At 35.4% G+C, this 26,951-nt stretch overlaps 1 protein-coding gene across 4 annotated transcripts in view; it reads left to right on the top strand.

Moving 5' to 3' along the window:
- The window catches only part of SOX6 (SRY-box transcription factor 6), a 380,340-nt gene that overhangs the window by 186,830 nt on the left and 166,559 nt on the right, over positions 1-26,951 (top strand). For all 4 annotated transcript variants that reach the window (XM_074918734.1, XM_074918733.1, XM_074918732.1 and 1 more), the window contains one exon: positions 17,195-17,284. In XM_074918734.1, the coding sequence (XP_074774835.1) occupies positions 17,195-17,284 (90 nt within the window). The remainder of the gene's footprint in view (positions 1-17,194; positions 17,285-26,951) is intronic.

Below are 26,951 nucleotides of genomic sequence, written 5' to 3'. Positions count from 1 at the left end.
CTTGAGGTAGTCTGAGAATTGTTAGATTTTCCTTAACACTACTGTGTGAATATAAGTGTGCAGCACAGCTGAGAGTTGATTTGTAACAATATTTATCTTCCTTTGTGCAGCGAAATGCTATAATTTACTCCTGGCTGTATCACTCAGGAGTAATGCTTTCTCTATTTGCTCTTGGAAATAAATTTTGTAGCAGGTCAGCCATCATATATCTTTCAAATTGTTTCACAAGTGCATGTTTGTGTATGTCTGTATATATAATATGCATTCTGCCAGTATCTAGGGCTGTTAAAAATGCCCAGTAGTAGTGTGGAGTGCACAAAGGCTTTAAGAGCCCAGTATTATGCTCGGACATGCATGCTGACTCTCTGCTCCTGCTCCTTTGAAGTTCCTGGGGGCAAATTATTGGAAGGGGGATCAGAAGGGAGTCATGGCTTCACCTCAGTATCTATGCATGATATATAAAGATCTGTCTGGTTAGAGGGAAGAATTAGGATCCTTTCACCGTCTCACCTGCTGAAGCGAAGATGATCTGAAGGTCTGGCTGGGTTCATGTTGCTGCATTGCTGCCTTGAAGGGCAATGGCATGTGTTTCACTCAGTGTTTCTGAACACTGAACTGTCATACTTTCCCAGAGAGAGAATGCAAAAATGTTAGAAGTAGAGAGGTAAAGCTTATTACTCTACTTCATTCTCCAAAGTATTTGTGGCTCTCGTATGCATATACACTGTGAATAAGCTTCTGAAGCCCTATGTAAAGCAGTATTTAATTCCTTGGAAGCTGTTTAATTCTACATGAAAGTCCTTAACATAATTTCTGAGAAGAGAATGTAGCCTGCTTTGGACTCATTGACCCAAGCCCTCAGGTTCACTAAATCCAGGCTGGCCTCAAGGTTCTAACTGTGAAGCCTGTCTGAGCAGAGTGTGTTTTTCAAGAAGTACAGGAGAAAAGAGGAAAAGGAGGAAAGAGTCTGTGTTAACATAAAGACTAGATGATTCTAGGTGAAGGAGAAAGGAAACAGAAGAAACCCAAAAAAGAATAGAAACATTAAAGAAGAAGGAGAAATTTTTCCTAATCGAATCTAGAGTGCAAGAAGGGAGTGATTGAAGAAAGGTTACAATGATTTATCCCTGCAGCCTGTTTTTCACCGTTGGAGACCACTTTGTTGGATGCACAGAACCCAGCTTTCTTCTTTCATGCATGAAGAACCCAGTTCCCTAAAACCTACGTGTTACATGTGGGGATTAGAATTATTTCATCTTTTCTCCCTGGCATTTAGCCTGTGGTCACCTGACAAGTGTGGCATTTTTAGGGTAAGTGCTATTATTTTTCCAGGCCCAGGTTTTACAGTCATTGTTCGATTTGGAAAATGTGGACTGGATGAATGGGCTTGTTCCTTTTGTAGGGGATTACAATAATACACGGAAGCTTGTGAGTGCTTCTGACAGATGTGTTGGCGGCCTGCCACTGCATGAAGGGTGCGGCTCTGACTGACAACTTGCAATTATATGATGATGAATGGTTCTGATGTGTGTTCAAGAGAAAACCACTTTCTAGAAAGTGAAAGTTGTGCATACGGTTCCTATAAAGTAAGTCTTAAGAAAGGCCCTGACTTCTGTTTTTCTTGGGATAACCAATTTGGATCCCCTTTTCTGTCAAACTTTTTCTGGTTTTGATAAATAAGGGCCAAACCGAAGTTTGTATGGGGAAAATTAGCTTTGGCCCGTTTTGGCTTAAGAAATGCTTTATCTGCATTTTTAGTCAAACTGACATCATCACTGTAGAGATATACAAATGCATACACACAGAGAAATACTTAAGTATATACACATGACTGTGCAGTAGCCAACAAGTTCATCAAAGAAAATCCATCGAGCAAAAAACCACTTTTCTGTCAGGGGTATAATTCACCCATCAGTAGGCCTGCGTGGCTCATGTTAGTGTCAATGGGAGTTTCAGCCACACACCAAGGACAGAATGTACCCACAGATGACTTATAAATGATCTCTTTCTTTGCTAGATTTAATCCAGATTTTTACAATACGGTACTGTCAGAGTCACAGTCTCTGAGCAAAAAGACATACAGAAGGTCTAGTATAGGAGGGCACCTGACACCTTGGCCCTGGCAAGTTGTTACAGAATGTGGTTGATGTTGGCTGACTCAGTATTGTTTTCCGATGTATGGACTGCATCAAGCAGCTGATCTGAATTGTCTAATTCTGGGGAGCTGTTATGCTTTTTAGAGCTGTGATATTGTGAATTGAAACCAGAACACTTGCAAAACAAGAGAAATTGGGCTTTAAGATTAGGATATGCCTTCTAAACAAGGAACAGGATGTTGTAAAAGTACTGTTTTAAAAACTTCTAATTTTTTAATTTTTTTTTTTATTTGAACAAAGTTAGGAACATGTGTATCTGACCATGTAGAGAATATATCTTTCTGGATGCAAAATTAGTGGTCTACAAATGTCTTTTGTGTGGTTTTCTGATTGGTCAAACTCTACTGACCCTTTCTGTGGATTGCTGGTCCTTCTTGTCTATGGTATAAAGGAAGTTTCTTCAAAGGAAAAAACTATTTTTGCTTAAAAGTGCAGTCTTGAGTATAGGTGGAACATGATCATGGTATTCAAATTTTCAATCTAGTCTTTGCAAAAGTTATTGTTGTTAGAGAGGAATTGTTAAGCAGCCTGATCCAATGTGGTGGTTCCTGCATGACTTTGCAGTAAACAGTTATAGTTCTCCTATATATTTGTGAGCAATATTTGTTCTTATTCTCTGAAGAGCTATTTGATACAGTATAAGGTTCCACTTGGATCTTTGTCATTATCCACCTTTTAAAATTATTTCAGTAGTGCAAAAAGAGAAAAAAAAAAAAAAAAAGCATTCAAAAAGAGTGGACAAATTTTATACTTATTTTGTAAATAACTGCAAAATTTAATGAACTGTGGTGATTTTAAATTCTTTAACCTATGTTCTGGGTCTAACTGCCTGTAGTAGGGGCTGAGTAAGTCCAGTTAATAGTTTTCAGAAGAAGGGAGATGATATTTTCTTTGTATCAAAGTTCACATTTACACTGCTGTTTATAAGATAATAAACTCATTAGGGCATTACATTTTGCTGAAGAAGGAAATAGTTTATTTCCTGTCAGCTAAAAAGCTTTTGGACAATTCCTGAAAATATCTGGATGTGGGATAGTTTACTGAAAGGAATTCCTAAAGGCAAGATCACGTCACAATTCTTCTTACCTGCCTAAAATTTGAAACTTTCTGAACTTGAGAAACTTGAGGAATCTCATCGCAGAATTAAAACAACTCCATGTGAGTTTGGTGTCCATGGGGCATCCAGCAGCTCTGTGATCTGAGGTGTCTGGTTCACCTCGGGAAAAGCTGTGCCTGTGCAGACTGCCTCCCTCCCTTTGCACAGGCAGAGGTACGATGCTCGTTGACTGCTGGCTTAGGCTGAACACTAGCAGTTGTTCCAGCTGTGATAGTATGATACATGACGTGTAGAGCTTTTAAAGGGAAAAGGAACAAAAATAAAGTCATTTATTCTATGAAGCTTAGGCCACTGAGTTCTGAAGTGTCTCTTTCACTAAAAGTAATTAAACTGATTCCTTATAATTTTTTCCAGGGGCCTCTGTCAGGAAGTACATTAGGTGGTATACATGTAGCAGTATTAAAAGCAAACAACAGTCCTTGTCCCAGTAAGCTCTCATCCAAATCTTATGATGAGAGAGAACAGGTGAAAATATGATTGGTGGGGAAAAGTGGGCACCACTGACAATGATGTTCATGTATTTGATAGAAGGAGCAGCAGCCACAGCGTACCACCTGCCCAGCCATACATAAGGTGGTGTAAATTATACCTTGCCCATAAATAAGTGTTTAAAAAAAGCTTAAGGAACCAGAGACATGTAACTGGTGATGTCTGAGACTCTGCCTTCCTAGTGCTCATGATTATATTAATAGTGTGAGTGCAAATGCGGGAGGAGGGTTTAAGCAGGTTTGCAGTCCAGGGATTAGAGAAGTGATTAGTTGACAAAAAAGATTGTATGGTGGTTTAAATATGGTTGTGGGTAATGTCAAGATAAAAGCCCCAGTAAGATAATTCTCATGTGAAGTAAAGACAATGAAAACGTAACCAAAGGGTAAGCGATTAATCTCAACTTTAATATACGTAAACATGAATTAGATGGACCAAACTGTGAGCATGTGGAGAACATGGCAGCAGCCCACATTTCTGCCTTCAGCTTGGTAGTAACAAGCCTTTGCATTGCACATCCAAACCACTGTGATCACACTACTTTTTCTGTATGAAGTCCATACGTACAACCTCGTATATAAAGGATCTAGCCTTATAAATCATGCAGTGGCTTTGCTAAAACCCCCTAAAAGACAGGAAGTATAGCTTACCATTCAGAAATATATCGATTCTGGTTTGAATTCTGTTGTTCCTAGAGTACAAGTACAGGAAGTGCATTAGACCGTGATCTACTGAATACAATAGGAGTCAGATCTTCACCTGTTACTCATGCACTGAATTTGGTAATTCATTTAAATGAATAAGGCAGTGTTATAATTTTCTAATATGTTATTTAGCATTTGAGTAAAGATATTTCCTACCTGTCCTGTCTTCTGAAATGGGTACTTCAAAGATCATAAATCAGAACTTATAATAGAGCAATCTTTTTTGTAGGGGTTGTTCTGATAACATTAAATTTTCTATTGGCCCTAAATATGAGAAAAATCCTTCTAAACAACCGAATATTTGCTAGATTTTTGTATCTGTATAAAGAGCATATTAGAAAACAGCATTAATCTACAATTTCAAAGTAGCTCATGCTTATTAATCTCATGCAAGCTTAAATTTTCTGGGAAGTTATGTGGCTAAAATTCAGGTCATTAATTTAAACTTTTATAACTCCATAGTCTGGCTTAAATCAACAAAAGTAAGAAGACTAAATGTTTAAAACAGAAATTGTATAAATTATCTTTGTTATCTGCAATATAACTTCTAGTGAAGCTTGTGGCATAATTCTCTAGACCTCCATTGCCTATTTTGTGCTTGTAGTGAAGAGGATGCTGGAAAAGAAAGGATGTTTATTAGCAGAATAGGAAATAAAGAATAACTAAAACCAGGGAGCATGAGCTTATTGTGGTTTCTCTTCTCTGTACTAATGAAGATTTAATTGTACTGAGTGTTTATTTACTCTTTGGGTAGCAGATTTTGGAATGAGAACTCCCCAAGTATTATAAATTTCTCCTCAGATGTTTCCAAATCACTCCCATTTTCTTCACTCTGAAATTTATTGTATTACTATGCTACATACTTTAGGCAGATATATATGCTGATGAATTTGTGCACCAGCTTTGGGGACAAAAATTATTTTCTGCTGAGAAACGTGTGATGAGTTAATGGGTCAGGTAGCATCTTACACTGTGACATCACTTGCTCTAAGCAGATTGGGAAACCTATACAGGTCTGTTGGCCTGCACATGGGGGATATCAAGGTTTGCTCTGTCATGAGAGCAAAAGGGGGCTGTGTCTGTTTTGCTGCACTAGAACAGGGTGCAACATGCACTTTTTTATTATTGCTAGTGCTCTTAATTGGCAAGGTCCAGTGCAGCAAAACCAAAGTCCATTTCCTGTTCACTCTGCCATTAATTCAACATAATCGGTACCCTTCAAATCACCACTGTTTCCAAAAGTGGCTACTAAATCTAATCTGTAAGTCTGAGCTGTATATAAGTCCAGGCTTAAAACTGCTTTAATTTTTCAGAATGTCTGCATAACTGGCAAAAGCTTTCTTCAGTGACCCAACAGAACTTAAAATATTTTAAAATGAAAACAATTTTTGTTTCCATGTAGATAATTTTTTATCTATATATAATTTTTCTTACCTGATTAAACAATATTTTTCCTCAAAAAAAGATTCTGATTCATCCAGTTCATCAACAGTATGATCGTCCGTGAATGTGAAACTATCCAGTAGCTTGTTATATACTCGCTGGCTGGTCAATCTGAAGCCTTTGTGGCTATTAATTAATTATTCTTCAAGCTGTGCTCTGGAGACATGGATATTACACAATTGGATGGGGTTTTTCAGCATACTTTTTAAATGTGCTACAAACTAATTATCTTCTTGAAGTCTTTGTAAAGAGGAAAAAAGGGTAGTCAGCATACCAACTTTACAGGTGTGGGACTAAGACTGTGACTTTAAAAACATCATTATTTTATTGGTTGTTCAGCTCAAGGTGTTTAGGTCCTGATTCTTTTCCAGAGGACCTAACTTTGTGCAGCAGTTTATATATAGCTATATATATTATAGTCTCAGTCTTTACATTGACTTTACACTGACACAGCTGCAGCTGTGAATATTCAGCAATTCCTCAAATACAACCCCAAGTTTTTTAAATTGAGCTCCCAGAAAACGCAACTGCGACCCATCATTTCTCCTTTTGCTGTTCCATCCCTCAGTCATTTAATTTCTTTGAACTTTTGCAATGAAATGTGGCCAATGATCATATGGGCAACAGTCTCATTTGTGTTGCAGTTCCAGTTTATGGGTTTATGCTTTTGTCTGGGATTGGGATTGTCCCATGTGCTGAATGTAGCAAGAATCCTGTGGAAAAAAAAAAACAAAAAAACAAAACCAAAACCAAACCAAAGGTAATTTTTTTTTTTTTTTTAATTGCATGGGATTTTTTTATTTGAAGAATGTATCATAATGTTTATTCACACGGTGGCTGAATTAAGATTTCCTGGACAACCTTAATTCTATCATTTCCATATCTTTCCACCACTTGACCTTACAAAATCAATAATGTTCTTTTACAAGAAAAATATTTGATGGCTAATTTTCAGCTCTATCTATATAGGGAAATGAAAATTTTAAGATATTGTACATGAAGATATTAGTGCATTCTTTTCTCAGATCTTTTCACAGATGTGTAACAAACCAGCCATTATTCCTGAAATATATATCCATGGCAAGTAGATTGGTGTTTGTGAGATTTGTAAACCTTTTAAAGCTCTGTTTGCTGGAATTAGCTCAGGAAAGTCTTGCTTGTTCTATATTTGTATTTATACCAAATACGATAGTTTAAGTCAAAATTTTATTAGTATAAAGGAGGCTATAGAACTGATTTTGTCAGTGTATTTTAGTGTCCTGGAAAAGACTGCATCATGTGCCATAGAGACCTTCAGAAATGGTAAATAGAGAGGAGATTCTAGCTATTGTTTTCATTCCTTTGCATCCTTGTTTGAAGTCATTTCAAATCAAGAGCATATTATTTTGCTTTCTTTGTATTATACTTTTACATACAAAAATGCTTAAGGATTTCTCGTGAAAAATTCTTTTTGTTATACAATTGTTTTAATTTCAGAATATTTTATGTAAGAGCTGAGTTAAGATTTTTATACACAATATTAAGAAGCCTTCAAATCATTAAACAGATGTTTATTACTGCATTATTAGGGTAATGAGTAGAACATGATTTGGGGGAACAAAATAGAGGTCTTTTGAATCATCCATGTTTTGTTCATAAATCATCTGGTGTCACAAATATTCCGAGGAACATTAATCAGTTTAATAGAAACTGATTTTTCTTGCTTTTCAGGAAGTCCCCTTACTCCCTGCCCACCCCCTAGCTAACCTGGTGTGGAGGAGGTTATACACACTTGTATTTTTTGTATTATCTTTTGTTTAAGATGTTTTTATTCCCTAAAACTTTTACTAATATTTCCATAGTCATTTAATGGATAATGCTTTCTTAAATGATACAGTATTTACTGGGCATTGAACTTGATACGAGAAGATGCAATAACAAAAAGGCCTATTTGTGTTAACAAATAATCTCTTGAGTTGAGATGGGATTCTCTGCTTGCTTCAGCTTGATATGGGAATCTGGGAGAGCTGTGCAATGTTAAGAGAAAATAAAATCTGCCCCATGTCTTTACTAAGATAAATTCAGTGAGTGGGTTTAGTGCATAGCTGAACACAGGCTGGCAAGCAATCAGCAACTTCTTGAGCTACTAGGGAAATTCATTTGTAAAAGAAAGACACTACATGTCCAGAGGCCATATGATATATGATTTGTTCCAGAGCAGTTCAACAAAGAAAGATTTAAAGATTAAATTCTCAATTGTTTGTTTGTAGTAATGAGAAGAATGTCACTTCATCTCACAAGTGTTAGGAAAGAGTGGATACCAAAGATGAAAGTGAATTGTTTAGGGTTATAAAAGGACTATATCAAGGAACAGAGGTATGAGATTAAGAGAAACAATAATTAGGCCAAATATTGGGGGAATTTTCAAATCTATTTAAGTCTAAATAGACTTTGATGGAGTTATGCTGATGAGTTCTAATTAAGATATTGGCTCAGTCTGTTCTTTTCCAGTCTGAGGAAAAAAAAAATTGATCTTCTAGAGCTGTTCAATACAGAAAGCTGTGAAGATGTGGATGCAAAGAAAAATAATGAAGGTTCTGAGATCTGCTTCCATTAACACAACTTTCTTCTTTTGCAAAAATAACAAATATTGCAATCCTATTGATTTTGTTACTTTGCTGATACATTGTAAGAGACAGGAAAATAAATGTATCATTCTCCTTTATTATATGAGTTTATGTAGTCTATCGGCCAGGGATTGCAAGGAGATTGTGCTCCCCTTTTCCTGACTATCCTTGACTGCTATTGTATAAGGCCCGAGAGGGTCTCTTGCCAATATTATATTTTCACTTGGGAAGTAACTAGAGGTGTACAGGGGGAATAGGTGATTACATATAATATCTAGTATACTATCATTGTAATGTAAATAAGGCAATGATGTGTACTTCCATGAATACAGACAATCTAACAGGGAAATACACCTTCTAATTTAATGGAAACTCTAAGTGTAGGAATGAAATGAACATGTAATTTTGATAGAAGATACTTATCCTCTGCTAATACGCCAAAACTTTGCATCCAAGCGATTACACTGACATTTGAGAAAACTCCTTTTGACATACATAGTGTATTGTCTAGTGCAGTGTTCATGAAATTAACATTTTCCTGAAGTAATCATACACAATTAAGTGACCAAATAGTTCTGAGGCAATACAACTGTATTTCACAGGAACTAAATATATTTCTTCACACTGATCCTGCATGTTTTAGTTGAGCAGTCATTAGCATGTTTATAATGGTTCTAATTTAGCACAACATTTTCTGAATTTTATCCTTGAGTCATTTACAAATTGTTCATATTGAGTAAACAAAGGAAACAGATTGCATTTTATACTTAGTAATTTATCTGAAAGAAGAGGGGAGGGTTAATTGTCTGAAAGTTTTGCTCTGTTTGGGGAAGTGATTCTAGTCTTGCATTGCTTGGCACACAATGCCTTTTTTCCCTCTGTTCTGGGGGGAAAAAAATAATAATGGAGGAGTGAGTAAAATGAAAAATTAGGAGCAGGACAAGATTTGCCACTCCCAAAGGGGAGTGTGGAGCAGAATTGGAGCTGGCACGAGATTATCTAAAACAGTTGGTGCATTCCTTAATGATCAAGTGCTTGAGAAGTCCAGCTCTCTCTCACAGAGCATCTGTGTTGATGTTTATATCAGTGCCCTGCTGTATGGGAAAAGCATGCTTTCTCTGTTGCTTTTCTAAAAATAGTGTGGCATATAGCATTGTATGAGTTATTTTAAGAGAACAAAAACATTTGCAAGGTTAAAGGTTCTGCTTTTTAATAAATAAATAAAAATAAAGGTCAGAACTGTATCTTGGGTTATTCTTTCCATGAAATTCAAACTCCTTTTTATCTAGAGTTTTGCAGTGAGCAGAATGCATTCTAGTGCTCTTTGCACTAGAGAATTCCTGTTGAAACAAGCCATTTTAGGCAGAATTGGTACAAGCTTCAGACTCTCTACAGTTTTTCCCACTAGCCACATCATAGAAAGCAGGTCTGGAAATCACCCCCAGTTAAATTCCAGTGTTTCTGTTTAGAATGTCTGTTTCATGCAAGATCTAGACCATTCAAGTAGTGCAAATGAATTCAGAGGAAAACCAGAACATTTTAATGCCTAATTATTTTTAGTGAGCTTGGAGAGTTTTAATTAAAAGTTAAGAGAGCTCTCCAAGCTCTTACAGTTCTAATTTTATCATATTGTGGAAATCTTGTCACTGTGAAAAAATGTACAGCAGTTGGCAGATTTACTTGGTTCCCTGTCCTAAACAAAACTGTAATGTTAGGTAGTCAGATCTCAGTCACATTTCCATTATTGCTCTTGCAAGAAAACATCTACTTTGAGCTGACTGCCTTTAGCATATAATTGTATTTAGGAAGGGTTTTTACCCTTTTTTTGTTTTTCTTTTTTCCTTTTTTGGTTTTACAGTACTGCCTACAGGTTGCACTGAGAGTCAGAAGCAAGTTCTGTTTCATGACCAGAAATGTGCTAGGTGTTCAACAGCACCCTTGTGAGATATGCAGTCTGTGCCAGAAACGTCACAGCCTCAATAGCCAAGGCAGACAAAGAGGAGGACAGAAACAGGTCACTATGAGAGGAGGGAGTAAGTGACTGGCCAGGATTATTTGGCTACTTAACGACAGGAGCAAGATATAGGATTTAGGAATTCTCTTTTTTTTTTTTTTGGCAATTTGCAGTAAATGGAGCAAAAGAAATTAGCAGCTATTCCTGTTCTCAATGTTTTGTTGCTCAGTTTTGTGTTGTGATTTTATTTTTCAAGAACTTGGCTTTTGAAAGCTTATAAAATCAAGAAAATCTTGAAAAGTTGGCCAAAGAAATCAGTTCACTGGCTAACAACATGCCTGAAATGCCTTATATTTTAATTTTCTGTTAGACCACAACAATTAATTACCGTATGAGAACAGTATGGAAATTGAAAGGCTGAGATGAGATTCCCCTGACCTGCCTCTCCACTGACAGCAAGATTGAAGCCAAGCTGCTTATGAGCAGGAGACAGTGGCAGTACATTGCAACTGTGAATGTTAAGCCTTCAGGCTGATTTTTGATTAGTTTTGTATTGTTGCTGTCTCCTTTTCTTTTATTTAAAGTTTATTGAAATGGAAAAGGATAATTTGTGTTTGAAAGAAGAAAAAAAATGTAACTATGGCAACAAAGAATCTATTTCAGTAACATTACCCAAACTTTACATCCTTGGATTAAAAAAGGATAGTACCATCCAGCAGTTAAGTTTCCGATAGTCATGGTTAAATTATATTTTTATTTCTCAAATCATGAATGTAAATGTAACATTCTTAACATAATTTTGAATTGTTAGAATGATTATGAAATTCTGTTCATTCAAAATGAATTACATTAGCCTTTTGACTTTCCCTTTGATGCCAAAATGTTAAGAGTTTGCATACAATTTAAAAATACGTAATAGGAAACCTGAAAATTAGGAAACATTTTTATGATACTGATCTATGCTCAAGGAAATCTGATGGGCAGTGAACTCACAAAAGGCATGTAGGCAAGCTGTTGTCATACACTCAGAGGTGGATCAGTTAATCAAAGGTCCCAACACAGGTATATTAAAACTCATCACCAGATTTAAAAAAATATACTTAATTTTCTGAATAATTCACATTTTTAATGAATGGATCTAATAATAGCACCAATGGACACGGTGTTTTAGTTTAATTGTAAATAACAAACACTGACGAGGGTATATATAAATTATACTTCTGTTGAGGAATATTTGTGGAGTACTGATTTTATTTAGACTTTTCTACTCTGAACAGGTTTTAGTATTCTATGAAGAACACTGAAACAAACCTTCCTCTTTCAGATGGATGATGGATTGTGTTGCTATTAATTTTAGATGTCAGGTCCTTAGCTTGACCCACTTGAAAAAAGCACATTTGCACTTGAGGCATGGGGTGAGACGTGCAAAGGTACAGTAGGGAGCAAGACAACTAAAGGATAGCAACTGTAATGTTTGTTTGTAGTTTATTTGGGTTTTGAGGGGGGAAAGAAGCAGATCTCCCGTAGTAGGAATCCAGTGTGGTTGGACTTTGTAAGCACACCAGTGTCTGTCCTAAGGAGTTCATAATCTCATTTAACATTCTTTCAAAGAAAAAAAAAACCCACACAACACTTTTTCTCTAACAAATATTTCATGGATGCTGACAGGGCAGTTCCACTTGTGCTGTTTTTCTCGTCATATAAACTTGAATGAGGCATTTGAACTCGTGACAAAGGCTGATTCAAAAGACACCTTTTCTCCCGTGGAGCTGAAGGCAAATAAATGCAATGAGAGTAGCTTAGAGAATATAGAACATTAGAGATGGAGGAACTTGCATATTGTTATGTAGTCCCAAAGCTTGCGAAAATATAGTCTTTTTATGTTTAGCAATATCTACTAAATTGTAATGAGGTATAACTACAGACTATAGTTCTGAAATAAAGACAAAGGTACCACTAATTCTGTCATAATGTTCTAAAATGCAGAAAAGAAGTTTATCCTCCTCTTCCTGAGAATGTGATAATGTTTTAGAACAGTTTCTCTTGTAGCATGCCTGATTTCTCTTTTAATTCCTCTACCTTAGTCTTAGTCTTACCGAGTGCCTCTTTCCTTGAGATGTAACAGTTCAGATACATGTAGAAATGTCACCTATACCTTTGATTGAATTATATTTCTGTATTGTTTATGAACTTGCTATGCATTTGCAATCATTATTAATAAATCAATGTGCTTTTGTCTTCTGTCACAAAGTAATGTATGTATTCAAAAAGAATTGTATGCAAAGCAAGTCATGTTTTAGAACACATATCATTAATAATTATCAGTTTGCAGTATTGTTACAACATGTTTTGAGGGAAGCTTATTATAAAAGAAATAACAAGGCACTGCACAGCAGCAAGAATAAGACAGTTCAGTTGATCACTGGTATAGGTGTTATAAATATGCCAGTCTGTACTATACTGTTTTATTAAGTCTCAAAAAGTCAAAGCTGATTTGAAATAATAATGTCTGACAGTCAGTGCTTTGAAGTTTTGCTGCAGCACTCTCACGTTTAGGCTTTCTTTTATGTATGACTTTACCATAAAAAACAAAAACACACACACGGCATGAACGCTTTTTTTTTTTTTTTTTTTCTCGTATCTGTATTTCAAAGAAAGTAATAAGAGGCTACTTCAGTGAATTAAAAGGGAAAAAAAAGGAACAACCCCCCAGAATCGATGAGCATAGGTGCAGGCCACTGTAAGGTCATACAGTATTCATGTAAGCTATAGCTGGGGTTTGTAACTTGTTGAAGACTGTAAAAGTGAAAGAAAAAAAAAAAAAGAAAAAAGAAAAAAGGGAAGAATAAGGAAGAGACAAGAGGCAAAAGCTATCCTTGATAGGAACAAGATGACTTTCATTCAGTCGGAAGAACTTGAGAGCTTGGCTGTGGTAGCTAACACACTCGTTCTTCATCACCGGTCGTGCAACAAAGAGCTGGATTCCATCCATTCCTTGACTGATTGATTACCCAATGGACAAATGTTAATTCTTTTCATCGATGCTTTGTCATTGTGGAGAGATCCTTTTCATCTAACACCTAGGCTTTTTTTTTTTTTTTCCTGCTTATTTATCTTTTAACATCCTCCTCTCATTCACCTTTGCAAAGCTGTCATGTCTAACAAGATTCTCACTGTACTTTAAATTCCTTTAGTCTACAATTAAAATTGCTAACAAAGTATGTAATAAACCGTGATATTAAATAATACTCAATGATTTCATTTAGTCATCTCAGTCTAATTATACTTAACCTGTTTGTTTGTCCTTGAAAGAAAATTTTTCCTAATTCACAAGAGAAGAATATAAAGGATGAGAAGCTGTGTGTTGCTAATATAATAAATTGCTCCAGTGCAACTTCACAAATTTGATCTTACATGTGTCAGTACAAAATATGCTACTTTGCAGCATAAGCCCAACTGTGGTTTATAAAGTCAGTGAGAAGAGCTAAAAATGTATAAATGCTAATTTCTTTCTTTGCTTCTTTTATAATTGTCTTTAACAAGAATACCCCTGAATTTTGAAAATGTCGGGATCCACAAGATTTTGGAATGGTGCTGAAGCAGAGCCTCAGTGCAGGGAGAGTGATGCAGTGCAGATGTGAATTCGGGCTTCTTCAATGTTCAGTGCTGGATTCTGAGTCGATGTTTTGTTTCTATAATGAATCAAATCAAAACATGAATCAATATGGATGAAGACATTTTACCGATGTCAGAAGATATCTTTATAGATGTATGTAAAAATTAATTTTCAGAACAGAAAGAAGAAAAAAATCCCTTTCTGATTCACAGACCTTTTCAAAATGTGTATTTCTGAACACAGAATACAGAACTTGAAGGGAGATATGCCTTTCAAGTATAAGCCTTTATATTTTAGTTTCCTGTCTAATGGAGGACCTCCAGAGAGCTTTAACACATTATCATTATTTTAAATTCTAAAAATCATGCTGATTAAACCTGCTAATTCAAAATTTACAGGAATTTCAAAAAATCTATTTCTACAGTGTTATATTAAAAAAAAAGTTTATTAAAAGGCTTATTGTGTGTTTTTGTAATTTCCCAATAACAAATACAGTAGGTATAAATTGTGTGGTCAGAGCTATAACATACAGTTTGAATAAGATAGGGGTGTTTAAAGAAATGTTTCGTAAGGAATTTTTCAGTCATTTATAGAGATAAAAATTATAACTGGCAATACAATTATATCAGAAAGAAGACACACAGATAGATCTGTTTTCCACTCCATTTCTTTCTCGGTCTCTCTTTAGAAATACGGTTTTTGCCCTTACGTAACACTACAGATATACATGGGTGTTCTTAAGAACAGTAAGAGAAGAAATAAAACAAGTGCTTCTGAGGAAAGTATTTTATCAACTCCTGTGATATGCTAATTGTTTCCTTTTTTTAATTTAAATGTTTTTCCTTCTTTGTATGAATCGAGGAAAATAGCGAAAAGGCAGTAGAATACAGAATTTATAGCACACATTATAAATTTTAAATAAAACTCTAAAGATTTTTTTTTTTTTTCAGGGATGAGGGGTCTGAAATTTTGGCAGGGGAGAAACACAGAAACATCTTTTTAAACTAATGATGATATCACAAAAAAGGACAAATTATAATGTTCTATTGATAATTGATGGTTATTTCTTGATTCTTCTATTATCAGGCCAGAACTCATAAAAGTAATAAGTGCCTCTTATTGTTAAAAGTAAATTGTTATTATATAACAAGTATTTTAACATTGCCTATTGCAACTTACAGCTCCTTAATTTTGTCTCTTTCATACAAAGATATAATTAGTAAATAAATTGGCTTTTCTACTGAAATATTACTTCAAAAACATTTACGAGCTGTGTTGTCTTTCCACAGAGGCTTGCACGGTGAAAATGTGTTGCAATTAAAACCTGATCTTTGATCTTTTGGTAGTTACAGTTTGGTTTGCTTTCAACTGTTTTTTGGTGGTTTTTGTTTGTTTGTTTGTTCGTTTCAATTGAGTGATGCTAATGTGAATTTTTAGTCTGAAACTACTTGCACTCTAAAATGTGATTTGCTATATGACCTTTTTCTTAAACTTCTCCCTCCATCTTTAACTCCTCCTTTTGTGACCTCTTTGAATGCTTCTCCTCCCTCTGAATATTTTTAGAATCCTCTGAGGTGGAACAAACTGTTACCCATTGCATCGATGTGATCTGTGTTGCTATTCTTAATCTGGGCTTTTTGCTTTTGCTTTCACTGGTGTGAGTGCTTCTGACTGGACTGCTGGCATGAGAATTCGAGCCACGATTTGGCCTTAATCTGCCGGTAATTTAGGAGAAGATATGTTAGGCTGAATTCTGCCTTCTTGTATACCCCAGTATTAATTCATAAGTGACTGGAGTGGGATCAGTAGAAATGTTGTCAAAATTTGGAACGTTATTAGTCATTTAGGGAGCATTGTGTCAATTGATCCTCCTCCTGACACAAACGGCAGCTTGCTGTGAGAGTTTCTAACCAGCTAAGGTGTTTGGCTGTTCCCAGTGTACGCACAAGAAACAATGCGCTCAGCACCGCCCAGAGTGATACATGGTCTTACAGTGAAGGCTCTTTGCAAAGACTCATTTTAGGAATAGAGTTGCATTTCAATAATGTTTTTGTTATCTTGCTAAACTGGGCCAAAGAGTTTTCAGAGAGTTTAGCGTAGACATTGTTGATGAGTCTGTCTACCAGTGAAAGTAAATGCATAATGTTTAATGGAGATTGTACTATTACTAACTGGGAAGGGAAAACAAGTGTTAGTTTGTGTGTAAATTTTTCCTGATAATCGTTTAGAAATCTGAATTGTGGTTCTCAAAGTCATAAAACTCTGGATCACAACATCAACCATAAGAATTCCCATCTTAAAAATCAGCTTTCATAAATTATCTGGAAGCTTATGTATAATTTAGACTTCAGAGCCAATTAGTTTAATTTAGGAACTGAAAAAAAGTGTTATGCTCAATATCAAATTTTCTAGTGAAACTGGGTTGTGATCATAGGAAACTTACTAAGTCCAGTCTTCTACTTTCTCCTAAGTGTAATGACTTCAGTGACAGTTTTGCCTACAGCAGGCCTCCCAGATTGGGACAAGGATTTGAAATGTATTCTGAACTTCAAATTAGGAAAGCCTATCTTCTAATCATTGCATGTTTTTATAGTGTACTGAGAAAATTTCAGATACTGTGAACATCCAATATGTAGAGTGCTTTTATGAATTCCATGGAGACTTTATATGAGTAACTTTTGTATTGACATGGGTATAAAAATGGGTTTCAGATGTCACTGTGTGCCAAATTTCCAAAAAAAGCTTCTAAATCTTCATGTATAATTTCGAGTGTACAATCATTCTCAAATGAAAAAGACAGAATTTGTATATACATTGGCAATCTATGCATGTAAATTGGCAGTTAGCATGCATAAATCCTGAACGCAGTTTTTCTTTCAATTAGACCCTTGTTAAATCCATAGTAACTCCATTAACCTCAGTGGAATTACTCTGGATTTATAATGCAGTTAAATAAGAACTCTGTTTGGCTACAAGTTCATTTCCCTTTGAAACTATGGTCCAACTAGTACAGGGAGAATAGTTTTAAAATGAAAGTGACACCTGTTTTCCTGATGTGTGAGAATATATTTGATAATTCCTCTTTTTTTTTTTTTTTTTTTTTTTTAAATAGATTCATCCTGCATGGAAAAGCTACTTTCTAAAGACTGGAAGGAGAAGATGGAAAAATTAAACACAAGTGATCTTCTTGGAGAAATTAAAGGTATCTCACTAGATCAAATTTTAAATGTTTGCATACATTTTAAAAAAGGAATTGGGGATTTTTAAAGTTCAGAAATAATAATAGAAATAACAATCATAACTAGAGGGTGCTTTTCTCTTTCCGGTCAACTCACCCTGTGAGTTTTTTAATGTTTATCTTTGAGCTGATGGATGCGTCTGCTAAATAAATAAATTGGAGTATGTCACAATCGGTTATAAGCAGTATCAAGGATGTTATCACAAACACCAGGTTAGTTACATTAGTTCATTGACATTAGCCATATATCTCTGTGACCAGAGGAAGAGGAATAAACATCTTGAAAATATGGAGTTACTAGTACTTGGTACCGTTTCTTCACAGTTGCATAAACTGTATGTAGAAACCTTTCAGATTATAAAAGGGGGTAGTTCAGTGATTACTGTTCTAAATCTTTGATTCAAATTAGGAAAAAAAAAAGGATATTTGTATATATTTCTGCTATTCCTGTGGAGAAAGAGCATCTCTGGATGAAATTCAGGACCTACTGAGATCAGTGCAAGTTTTGTTGTGTATATAGACAGTACTTTCCAGTAATTCCAAGATTTGTTGAACCAGCAATCTAGTAAAAGTAGAATTCTCTTGACAGTTAAATACTACTTAGAAAACTTGAAGTGTTTTTCCCCACCCTTCAGTTCTTCCATGGATTTTCTTCATGAAAAGAAATTCAGTGTTATTGATTATGCAACAAATTTGAAAAGTGTTTTCTGTGCTGTGAGAAGGGGTCATAAGGCATGTTTGAGGAGTACACGAGGTACCTAAGATTTATGTCTCTTCATTGGTGTAATTTTATTAAATTGCAACTACAAATATGTGGAAACAAAGAATCATGTGCATCATATTAATAAATATTTACCTTTTTTTTTTTTTAAAAAAAAAAAGAAAGATGCTTTTTGATGAAAACTGATACTTGGGGTTTTGCATTTCCACCAAGGAAACATAAGGTAGTTCAATTTTTTTATTATACAAGCAGATGAAAGGTTGTCTCTTTCTAATAAGGAAGTTATAAGTGGTTCCTTCAGTGGATTCAGGACTAAAATCTGTTGGATTCTCCCGTTGGATTTTTTTGGTAGAATTGTGTCAATGCTTATATATTAGGCAGATAAGAAATCCTGTAGTAACGTCACTGGCAGAAATATAGTATGCAGTTTTACAGGAACATGTTAAAATTGACTGTAATAAAATCCAACAAAATTATATCTTGAAATCGCATTCTATTTAAAGCTGTATTGTCTCTTAATAGTGTGGAAAACATTGAATGCTAGTTTGTCCATTAATTGCACAATATAGCTACTTAGTCTTTAAATAGAAACTACTTGAATGCTATTAGTGAATCAAAATTAAAAGAGGTGGGATCTCTAGCAATGCAGAATAATGTTCTTTATTCTTTTATGTGACACAGAAAGCTTTTTAATGGGCTTTCATTTATTAAAAAAAAAAAAAAAAAAGGTTGTTCTTCTGTATTTTTGTAATTCCTCCTATTTTCTTAGTATATATATTCATCGCAGAGTGAACGGGTAGAGTTCTTGCTCCTAACCCTTTTCTCATTTACCTACAAAGCATTCTCATTCAGATTTGGAAGAATTTTCAACTCAATCAACTCCCTTTTCTGGGTGTATAGCCTATTAGCTCTATAAAAAGTATCACCTGATCAGGCTCACCAGATTTATGTGTTGACATTCGGTTAGTTTCCCCAACTGACTTCCTGTGTCTCATCCCCAGAAACCTATCCTTAAGAGGTCTTAATGTCTGCAGTATTCCTCTCCATTACTGGGTGACCTCCAGAAAGACACAATACTGAATCTTTGCTACTGCAACTGCATTTAACATTTTTCATGAACAAGCAGAAATAGAAAAAAGCATTCACAAACATGGAAGATAAACAATGGTTGCTGTTATGTCCCGATTTATACTTGCCATATTCAAACCTCTCGACAAAGACATTAGTGTTGTTTTATAGAAGAAAGAAACAAGGTTCAGAGTTACACAGTAGGAGCAGTGACAGGTCTGAAGCAGGACTCCTTTCCTTTGGGCTCCCAAGCTAGTGGCCTAGCCAATGTCTGCAGGCTGGTTAGCTCCAGACTGATAAAATCGCTATCAACCTAATAGCCTGGTATTAACTCATATTAGCATTTTTGTTCCTTAAACCATCTCAGACAGAAAAAAACCCCCACCAACAGTCTAGCCCATGGCAGCATGAAAACTGGATTACAAGAAGGAAATAAAGCAAAGTAGGGGAATCAGAGAGAATTTTTAATCTGCCAAAGAAGCATAGTTAAAAAAAAAAAAAAATCTTTTAGGTGTTCAAGGTGATAGATTTTCAAATCATGAAGTTCATTTTCATAGTGCTGAACGAATTTCCAGTTGGGTAACTGGCAGGGCATGCTGAGGTCTGAAAGAACTACTTTTGAAAATGTGTTGTCTTTGGGAGGTCAAATGTGTTTTGCCTTAATTTCCATTAGATTCTAAATCAATTTATTTAACTGGCTGATATTTTTGGCATTTGTGTGGACTTTCTGCTCATATTACTGAGAGCCTAACTTAAAGACATGAAGCAATGCAGTAAAAATAAATAAATTAGGGCATTAGGGGAAAAAAAAAATCTTGATTATAAGAAAGTGAGGTGTGGTCCTGTGTGCTCTTTGCACTGACTGTTACAGGGAGTTGTTTATTTTAGAGAGAAGGCGTTGTTCTTGCTAAGGATAACCTGAGCACATAGTCTTCCTCTGTGTCTGCACAACTACAACCCTCCCCCCTTCAGTGAAAGACTAGCATCTTGGTTGTGGGAAGGCAGTTCACTAAGAATCAGTGCCAGAAAACAGGATGAAAGCAGAAAAAAATGTACCACTGACACAAACTGTTTCTATTCATGTTTGGGAAGCACATAGATGAGAAGAAAAGATAATTGGCTGAGAGAAACAGATAAAAATGGTATTTTCTTGCTTTACCTTCTATATTTAGAACACAATACTGTTAATCAAGATATAATTATGAACTATGTCTATTAATTCAAACAATAGAAGCCAATACAAAAGTAACAAACAGTGAATCATTTATTTTTTCTCTAAGTGGAATTGTCCCTGTTCACAATTACTCTTGTATAGTGTGCTTCATTTGTAAAACTGCTTTTTCTGAGTTTCTTTATTAGGATTTCAGTTATTGATAATGGTCCCAATTCTTCTTTGAATTCCAGCCAAACAAGCCATTGACTTCAGGGAGGTTGCATGAAACTCAGAGGAGCATTTGGCAGAGTGCTTTGTAGTCAAATTCCAGTGGTTAAATAAGTCTGCTTGTTCATTTGATATGTTTATAAATGAAACACATAGGTCAAATTTTCAAAGGTCTATAAAGCAGTTGAGCTGAGTTAAATGACCTGCTCACCTGGAAAAAACCCACAGCTGCCTATGCAAATCATTTGATTGTATGCTATTTGCCAGTGTGTGCATGCTACTATATACACTTAAGGTATACAAGCAATTTGTTAGGCTTATGTCCAGCTTTTACAGTGTTGGTTTTTTATATAAAAATCAGGACCGGGGAATACTTTTCATTCTAATTTTTGTTATCATGTATTTTAATACACAAAGTGATGCAAGGGGTCTCTTCTAAATTTCCAGGTATTTGGGTGCACAGAGTTCTGTCCTTGCCCTCCCTTGCTGCATGTATTTCTCTTGCTTAGTTATCTAGTTTTTCTTCAGCAGCCACAGCTAGGCAGAGTAGCATCATTTATCACTATACAGAGTCTGTTTTAAGTTTTCTGTTTCTGTTCCAAATATAAATCTCTGGAATAGCATAGTCTTGCATGCATCAGGCAGTTGTCCTACTGAAATAGCCCGCAATGGTCTTTCTCAGCATGCAGGGTCTTTGAAGATCAAATAAGAAAGGTCAGTCTTTAAGTAACTTCAGCAATGATGTTATCGTGAAAGGGTCAGAATTGGTCTAGCAGTCTTTTCGAAGAGTGACTCCTGGGTCACTGGCTACTGTGTTGCAGGTTAGCTCTCTGGCTTCCATCGGTGGTGTTTACAGCTGGAACTATCTATATTTATAGGCATTGTGACTTGAATGTCACATGCTGTCTTTGTACAGTATACTCTATTTTGGGAAGGATAGTGATTGATGTGTCCATAGCTTTATCCAACACAGAAGGCTGTTTACATTATGTTTCCCATGCTAATTCCTTCCCCCTTTATATTTTCTGCTTTATTAAAAAGAGCCTAAACCTCCTATTTCATGTGACGTGTACACATTTAATGGCCTCAGAATATTTGGATAGGTGGGAGGCAGCATTCCTGTTTCCTAGGAAATGCTGAATTTAGTAAAATGAAGCAACTTCACCCCACTTGATAGTCTCCTTGTAAAATACATTATAAACATTATTGAAAATCAGATTTGTCCCCGGTATTAGGACACAGAAGAGATGGGAAGAGGTGTTTTCTAGGAGCAGTTTTTTGTGTGTGCGTTACTGACTGGAAGAGAACAGTGAGGCACAACTGTTTGAATCTAGTAATTTAACACTATCCATTTCTGGAAGAGTCTTGGAGAGAGTTCTGCATGAATGAATCCTTGAGAAAGTTATGGTTTCTGTGTTTTTACAGTGAATTAAATTTTTTCTTAAAATATGCATGATTTACAAAACATTTTAAAATGCTATTTTTGCTTCCATTTTATAATATTTGTCTTCACAGATAAGCTTTTGGGTGTTTCTTGGTGCACTATATCAGACGTGAAGACCATTTTGAGGAAAATAAATCTGATGTTTTCCTGTAGCCCTGACCAACACTGTAGTCTGGATTTGCAGTAATTATTTCTCAGTATAATTGCTGAAATTTCTTTCTCATGAATTCTAAGGGTATATAACAGCCTGCCTTATAAATATGTATAAATAAATATATATAAGACTTATATCACAGAGGCACTCAGAGGTTTTTAATTATGTCACTTTGTATGGCTATAGACGTTTCAAAGCTCTCCTTTGTGCTCTCTGTTATAAACATATTTTATTTCTTTTGAAGTCTGTGTGATATACATACTAGCAATTAAAAACCCAGCTCAGGCTTTGAGACACAAGGTCTTCTTAATTAAAACTCAAACAAAAGCTACAAGCAAAAAGCCCCACTATATGATTAAGGTCTAAAGTGTTATGATACATTAGAATCATTGCTAACTGCTAGGATTTAAAAAATCAATACACAGGAAATAGGATCAACTGGTTCCAATTAGTGAAACCAATCAAAGCATCCAACAAAACATAACAAAACAACGCAACCCAGAACCCCTACCCCCAAATCCTTAAGAAATTGGTCCTGATTAGAAATATACCACAGGCTATAAAGGTTTCTTATCATGTATTTATTACCATGATCCAGTGAAGTGATATGTTTAGCTTTATGTTCTAGATCTCCAAATCAGAGACATATTTTTGTTTTGCCATTTCTCAAACCATTATGTGTTACAAAAGCTACATTTCCAGGTCTAACCTGACCTTCTAAATTTAGTGGTACCTTTCTGAATGACGGAATATTTCATAAGCGCTTTCAGCAGTTAATGTTTGCATATTTTTTAGTCTGATTTGCTTGAAGAAGGTAATGGATTACAAAAGAAAAATATTTTGGCTAAACTTACCATGCCCCATTGTATCCATTTGTTATGATTAAGATACTGATACAATTAGACTAATCAAAGCGTGAACTAGATTAAATTATGTGGTCTTATGTCATCTTGACCTTTTTTTGATATGAAACACTTTTCTCCAGATTCTGCATTTAAATAGACAGACCCTGAAGTGTACAGACAGAGGGTGATTCTGTGGAAATGAATGGGACTGCTCACTGTACAAAGTGCTATTATTTAAATTATGTACATGTAAGTCTTGGCAGGCTTGAAGCTGTACTTAGTGAAAAAAAAAAAAGAGTAAACATTTTTGTTGCTCTGGTCTTTTGGTCAGAGGGTCATATTTCAGTAGCACCTACCACAATCATGCCTGCTTCTAATGTTAAAAGTTAATGGCTATTACCATTTCTAGTTCTTAAAACTCCACAACTATAAATTACATTGTAATCAACCTTTCACATAAATCAAGTTCACCATATTTTTGAATACATTTTATAAATAATATGAACCAGGGTGCATGCCATATATTTCCAGGCACACAATGAATTTGTTACTCACTGCAATCACATGTATCTATATATTTTTTACCTTACCAGTGTATGTTTCTAAGCTTAACAATTCCAGGCAAAATACATGAACTAAATATATACTACACTGAAATCAATGGGACAGTTCACTTACATGATGTGCTCTGTGGAACTCCATCCCAAATAGAGTACTAAGACATAATATCATCTGTTCATGAGAAAAAGGAATAAGAAGGATAATGATACGGGTGGTGAGGCCCTGGCACAGGTTGCCCAGAGCAGCTGTGGCTGCGCCCTCCCTGGAAGGGTTCAAGGCCAGGTTGGACGGGGCTTTGGGCAACCTGGGCTAGTGGAAGGTGTCCCTGCCCATGGCAGGAGCGTGGAACCAGATGAGCTTTAAGGTCCCTTCCAACCCAAACCATTCTGTGATTCTATTTTCAGTTGCCATTTATTTTTTTAGCAGAAAAAGGATTGAATATAAACGAAAAAGTACAAGTAAGGTTTTTTTCACATTTTCTTTGAAAATTTGCTATTTTCTTCTGTTGGTAGGTTGTTTTGGTATTGTATATATGTATTTTTAATTTTCATTATATCAGTAATTTTTTAAAAATAAATACAGAATCTTTAGTTGTAGTCAAATGACTTCTATGTTGAAGTGTATCACCACTTGGAACTTAAGGCCTTCTCTTCTGACAGTGGATGTCAGTGGCAAATATCCTTTTGACTCAAGTCCCAGCTTAGTCACCAATGAAGCTGCTTACCTTTAGCAAAATAAACTCCTACAGAAGACAAATATACAAGTTCATATGAAAAAGCAAGTGCATATGTAGGAGTCTGTACTGCTAAAACAAGGGTAGAAGCTCTATTTCTTCTGTTTCATCATCAGTGCTTTTGGCTTTTTGTTGCTGTAGACATATAAAGTCAAATTCTAACAAATTAATGAATGTAAGTGTTTTTCTAGAAAGATGCATATAGACACAGTACTGAAAGGGCTGAAATTTTCTGATTGATTTGGATTCTGTGGAAACCTGTACCTGTACTTTATCAGGAGCTTCATATTAAGAAAATCTTTGATTTATTGTCAAATATAAAGAACATATTATCCTGTAGTGTTCTGTCTCTATGGATACTGAGCAACCTGGGGAAGGGTGTAAGGAAAGGGCAAACATACAGTATTATTTCCTCAATATACTCTTCCAATTTCCCACGGAATATGATTAATGGGCTTCTTGATTCAGAGGTGGTACATTTGGGTTTAATGGCCCTTGATAGAATTATCATCTATGAATATGTCCAATCGCTTTTGAACCCTTTAATAGACAGATGGAAAGTCTGTGGGGATAAGCTCAGCAGTTAACAATATGCTGTATATTTGAACCTAGTACCTTGTAGGTGTCCCCTAAATCTTGTATTATAATGGATAGGGAATGGTTGTTCCCTGCCCATCTTCTGTTACACTACATTCAGTTGACTCTTCAGGTTTAAAAGTAAAAACATAGTTATTCATTCCTTACATCATCCCTCTCTGCAGTTAATTTGGAAAGAAACCTTTTGCACAAAATATCCCTGTTCTGAGCAACATCAAACTTTGGCACTGATTAATGAGAACCTATGTGGCAATCCTTTTCACCTCAGTTGGTTTTAAACTCCCTTTCTGAATAGGGACCCGGTCTTGAAGTGGGGTCTTGGTGTATGGATGTTGTGTGGAAACAAGAGCATGCTAATTATATCAAAGATACCAGATTTTTTTGTTTGTTTAAGAGATACATAAAAATATCTTATGGGGAACTTAACAAACTCTGGACCCAGAGATGGTTCAGAAATGTCATATGTAAAATTTAAGGAACATAGTATTACTACTCAGAAAAAAATGAAATATGAGCACTTTTGGGAAACTCACATGCAACTGAGAATAGCAAGAACATAATGTGCAACCTGACACAGCCGCTGTCTCAAAAGCCTAAGCTCAGTGAGGAATAGAAGAAGAAATACGGGAAGGGTTGTCCTTGTTCTGTTTAAACAAGTTGACCCTTTGGAAGAGGTTAACTATCAGTATTTTTTTCAAGAGGTCTTGATTTGTCTAACTGTGTCATCTCACTTCAGATCTGACCGATGACATCTGACAGTTTTCTGCCAAAGGGCAGATCTAGCCAAACTGGGCTCATTTTCCTTGTTTTCACCTCTGCCTGCCAACATTAAAGTGATTTCAGGCTAATAGGGATCCCCTTGCTCCAATCAGGTCATTCATGATACCACCTCCTTACTTGGTGGGTGAATTGGTCTCAATACACCATCTCCCTTCTGTCTCTCCCCCGGATATTTATTTTGGATTAAAGTAATTTCTCTTTTTTCCACTCCCACCAAATTTTTTTTGGCTCTGGCATGATTTGCCCATAGAGAAAAATTTCAAAAATGCTAAAAAGATGAAGTCTCATCAATTAAAATGAATATATGAATTGTAAAGCAAATTGAGAGAGCTATATTGAAACAGTTTCCATAGGAAACTTGTCTGAACAGAGAAAACAGAAATAGAAACCTATTAAGGACATAGTCTGTCCTGATTCCATGATTTCATTGTAGGTATTACCCTCTGTGTTAATAAAATTAATAGATTTATACCCAGGCAGCTTGATAAGAAGTGGTTCTTTGTCATTAACACTGAAATCCTGTTATTATATACATATTTTTTCTTACCCTTTTTTCTTTAAATTCCTGTTAGTTTGACCCACATATGCTAATATTTACCTTGGTCTGCATCAATAGAATTAACAAAGTTTAATGTTAGTCATGTTGTCACAAATGTTCTTTAAGAGTTATATAAGATTAAGCAGAGACCTGCTCAATATCTGTTTAAAATTTGTTGCTCTGTAGATAGCAGTAATGAGAGGCTAACACACTCATGTTGGGAGTGAATCCTCATGTCTATTAAGATTTGTTTGAATAGGTTTCCATCACAACAGGTGCACAATTATTTTATGAGTAAAATATTATCAGCCTTCCAAATTAGCCAGGGCAAAATGCAAGTTGTCTGATTAAATAATCAAACCCAATACTTAAAATGCACTTGATTTCCACAGGAATTTTAAGATGCTAAGTCCCAGTCTATCAGTGAAACTGTGATTGTTTGCAGCATGCAAGTAGCAGCTTGTAGAGTATCCTGTTTGGTATGTTTTACATAATTCATCCTACATTATACAAGACAAAACTGCTAAAAAAGCATATAATAATAGGTTTTACTTCTAGTCAAACCATTTTAATCTACCAATGAAGGTATTATACTGTGCATTCAAATCAGAAAAAAGTGGGCCTCTAATGGGAAATAGTTTGAAAGTGTTCTGCATTCAATTAAGAGGCACATCAGTTTAGAAATACAAAACCCTGTGTTGTTTTTAAATAATTTAGTTTATGAAGGGGGAGGGAAAAAAAGGAAAATCCTCCAAATCTGAAGTGCAGTTTGCAGTGTGGAGATCACATATGTCACCAGTTATTGAAAA

Source organism: Athene noctua, chromosome 14 (assembly GCF_965140245.1).
Source record: "Athene noctua chromosome 14, bAthNoc1.hap1.1, whole genome shotgun sequence".
Lineage (NCBI taxonomy): Eukaryota > Metazoa > Chordata > Aves > Strigiformes > Strigidae > Athene > Athene noctua.
The sequence above is the reverse complement of the archived record's forward strand: the minus strand, read 5'-3'. Positions and strand labels throughout refer to the sequence as shown.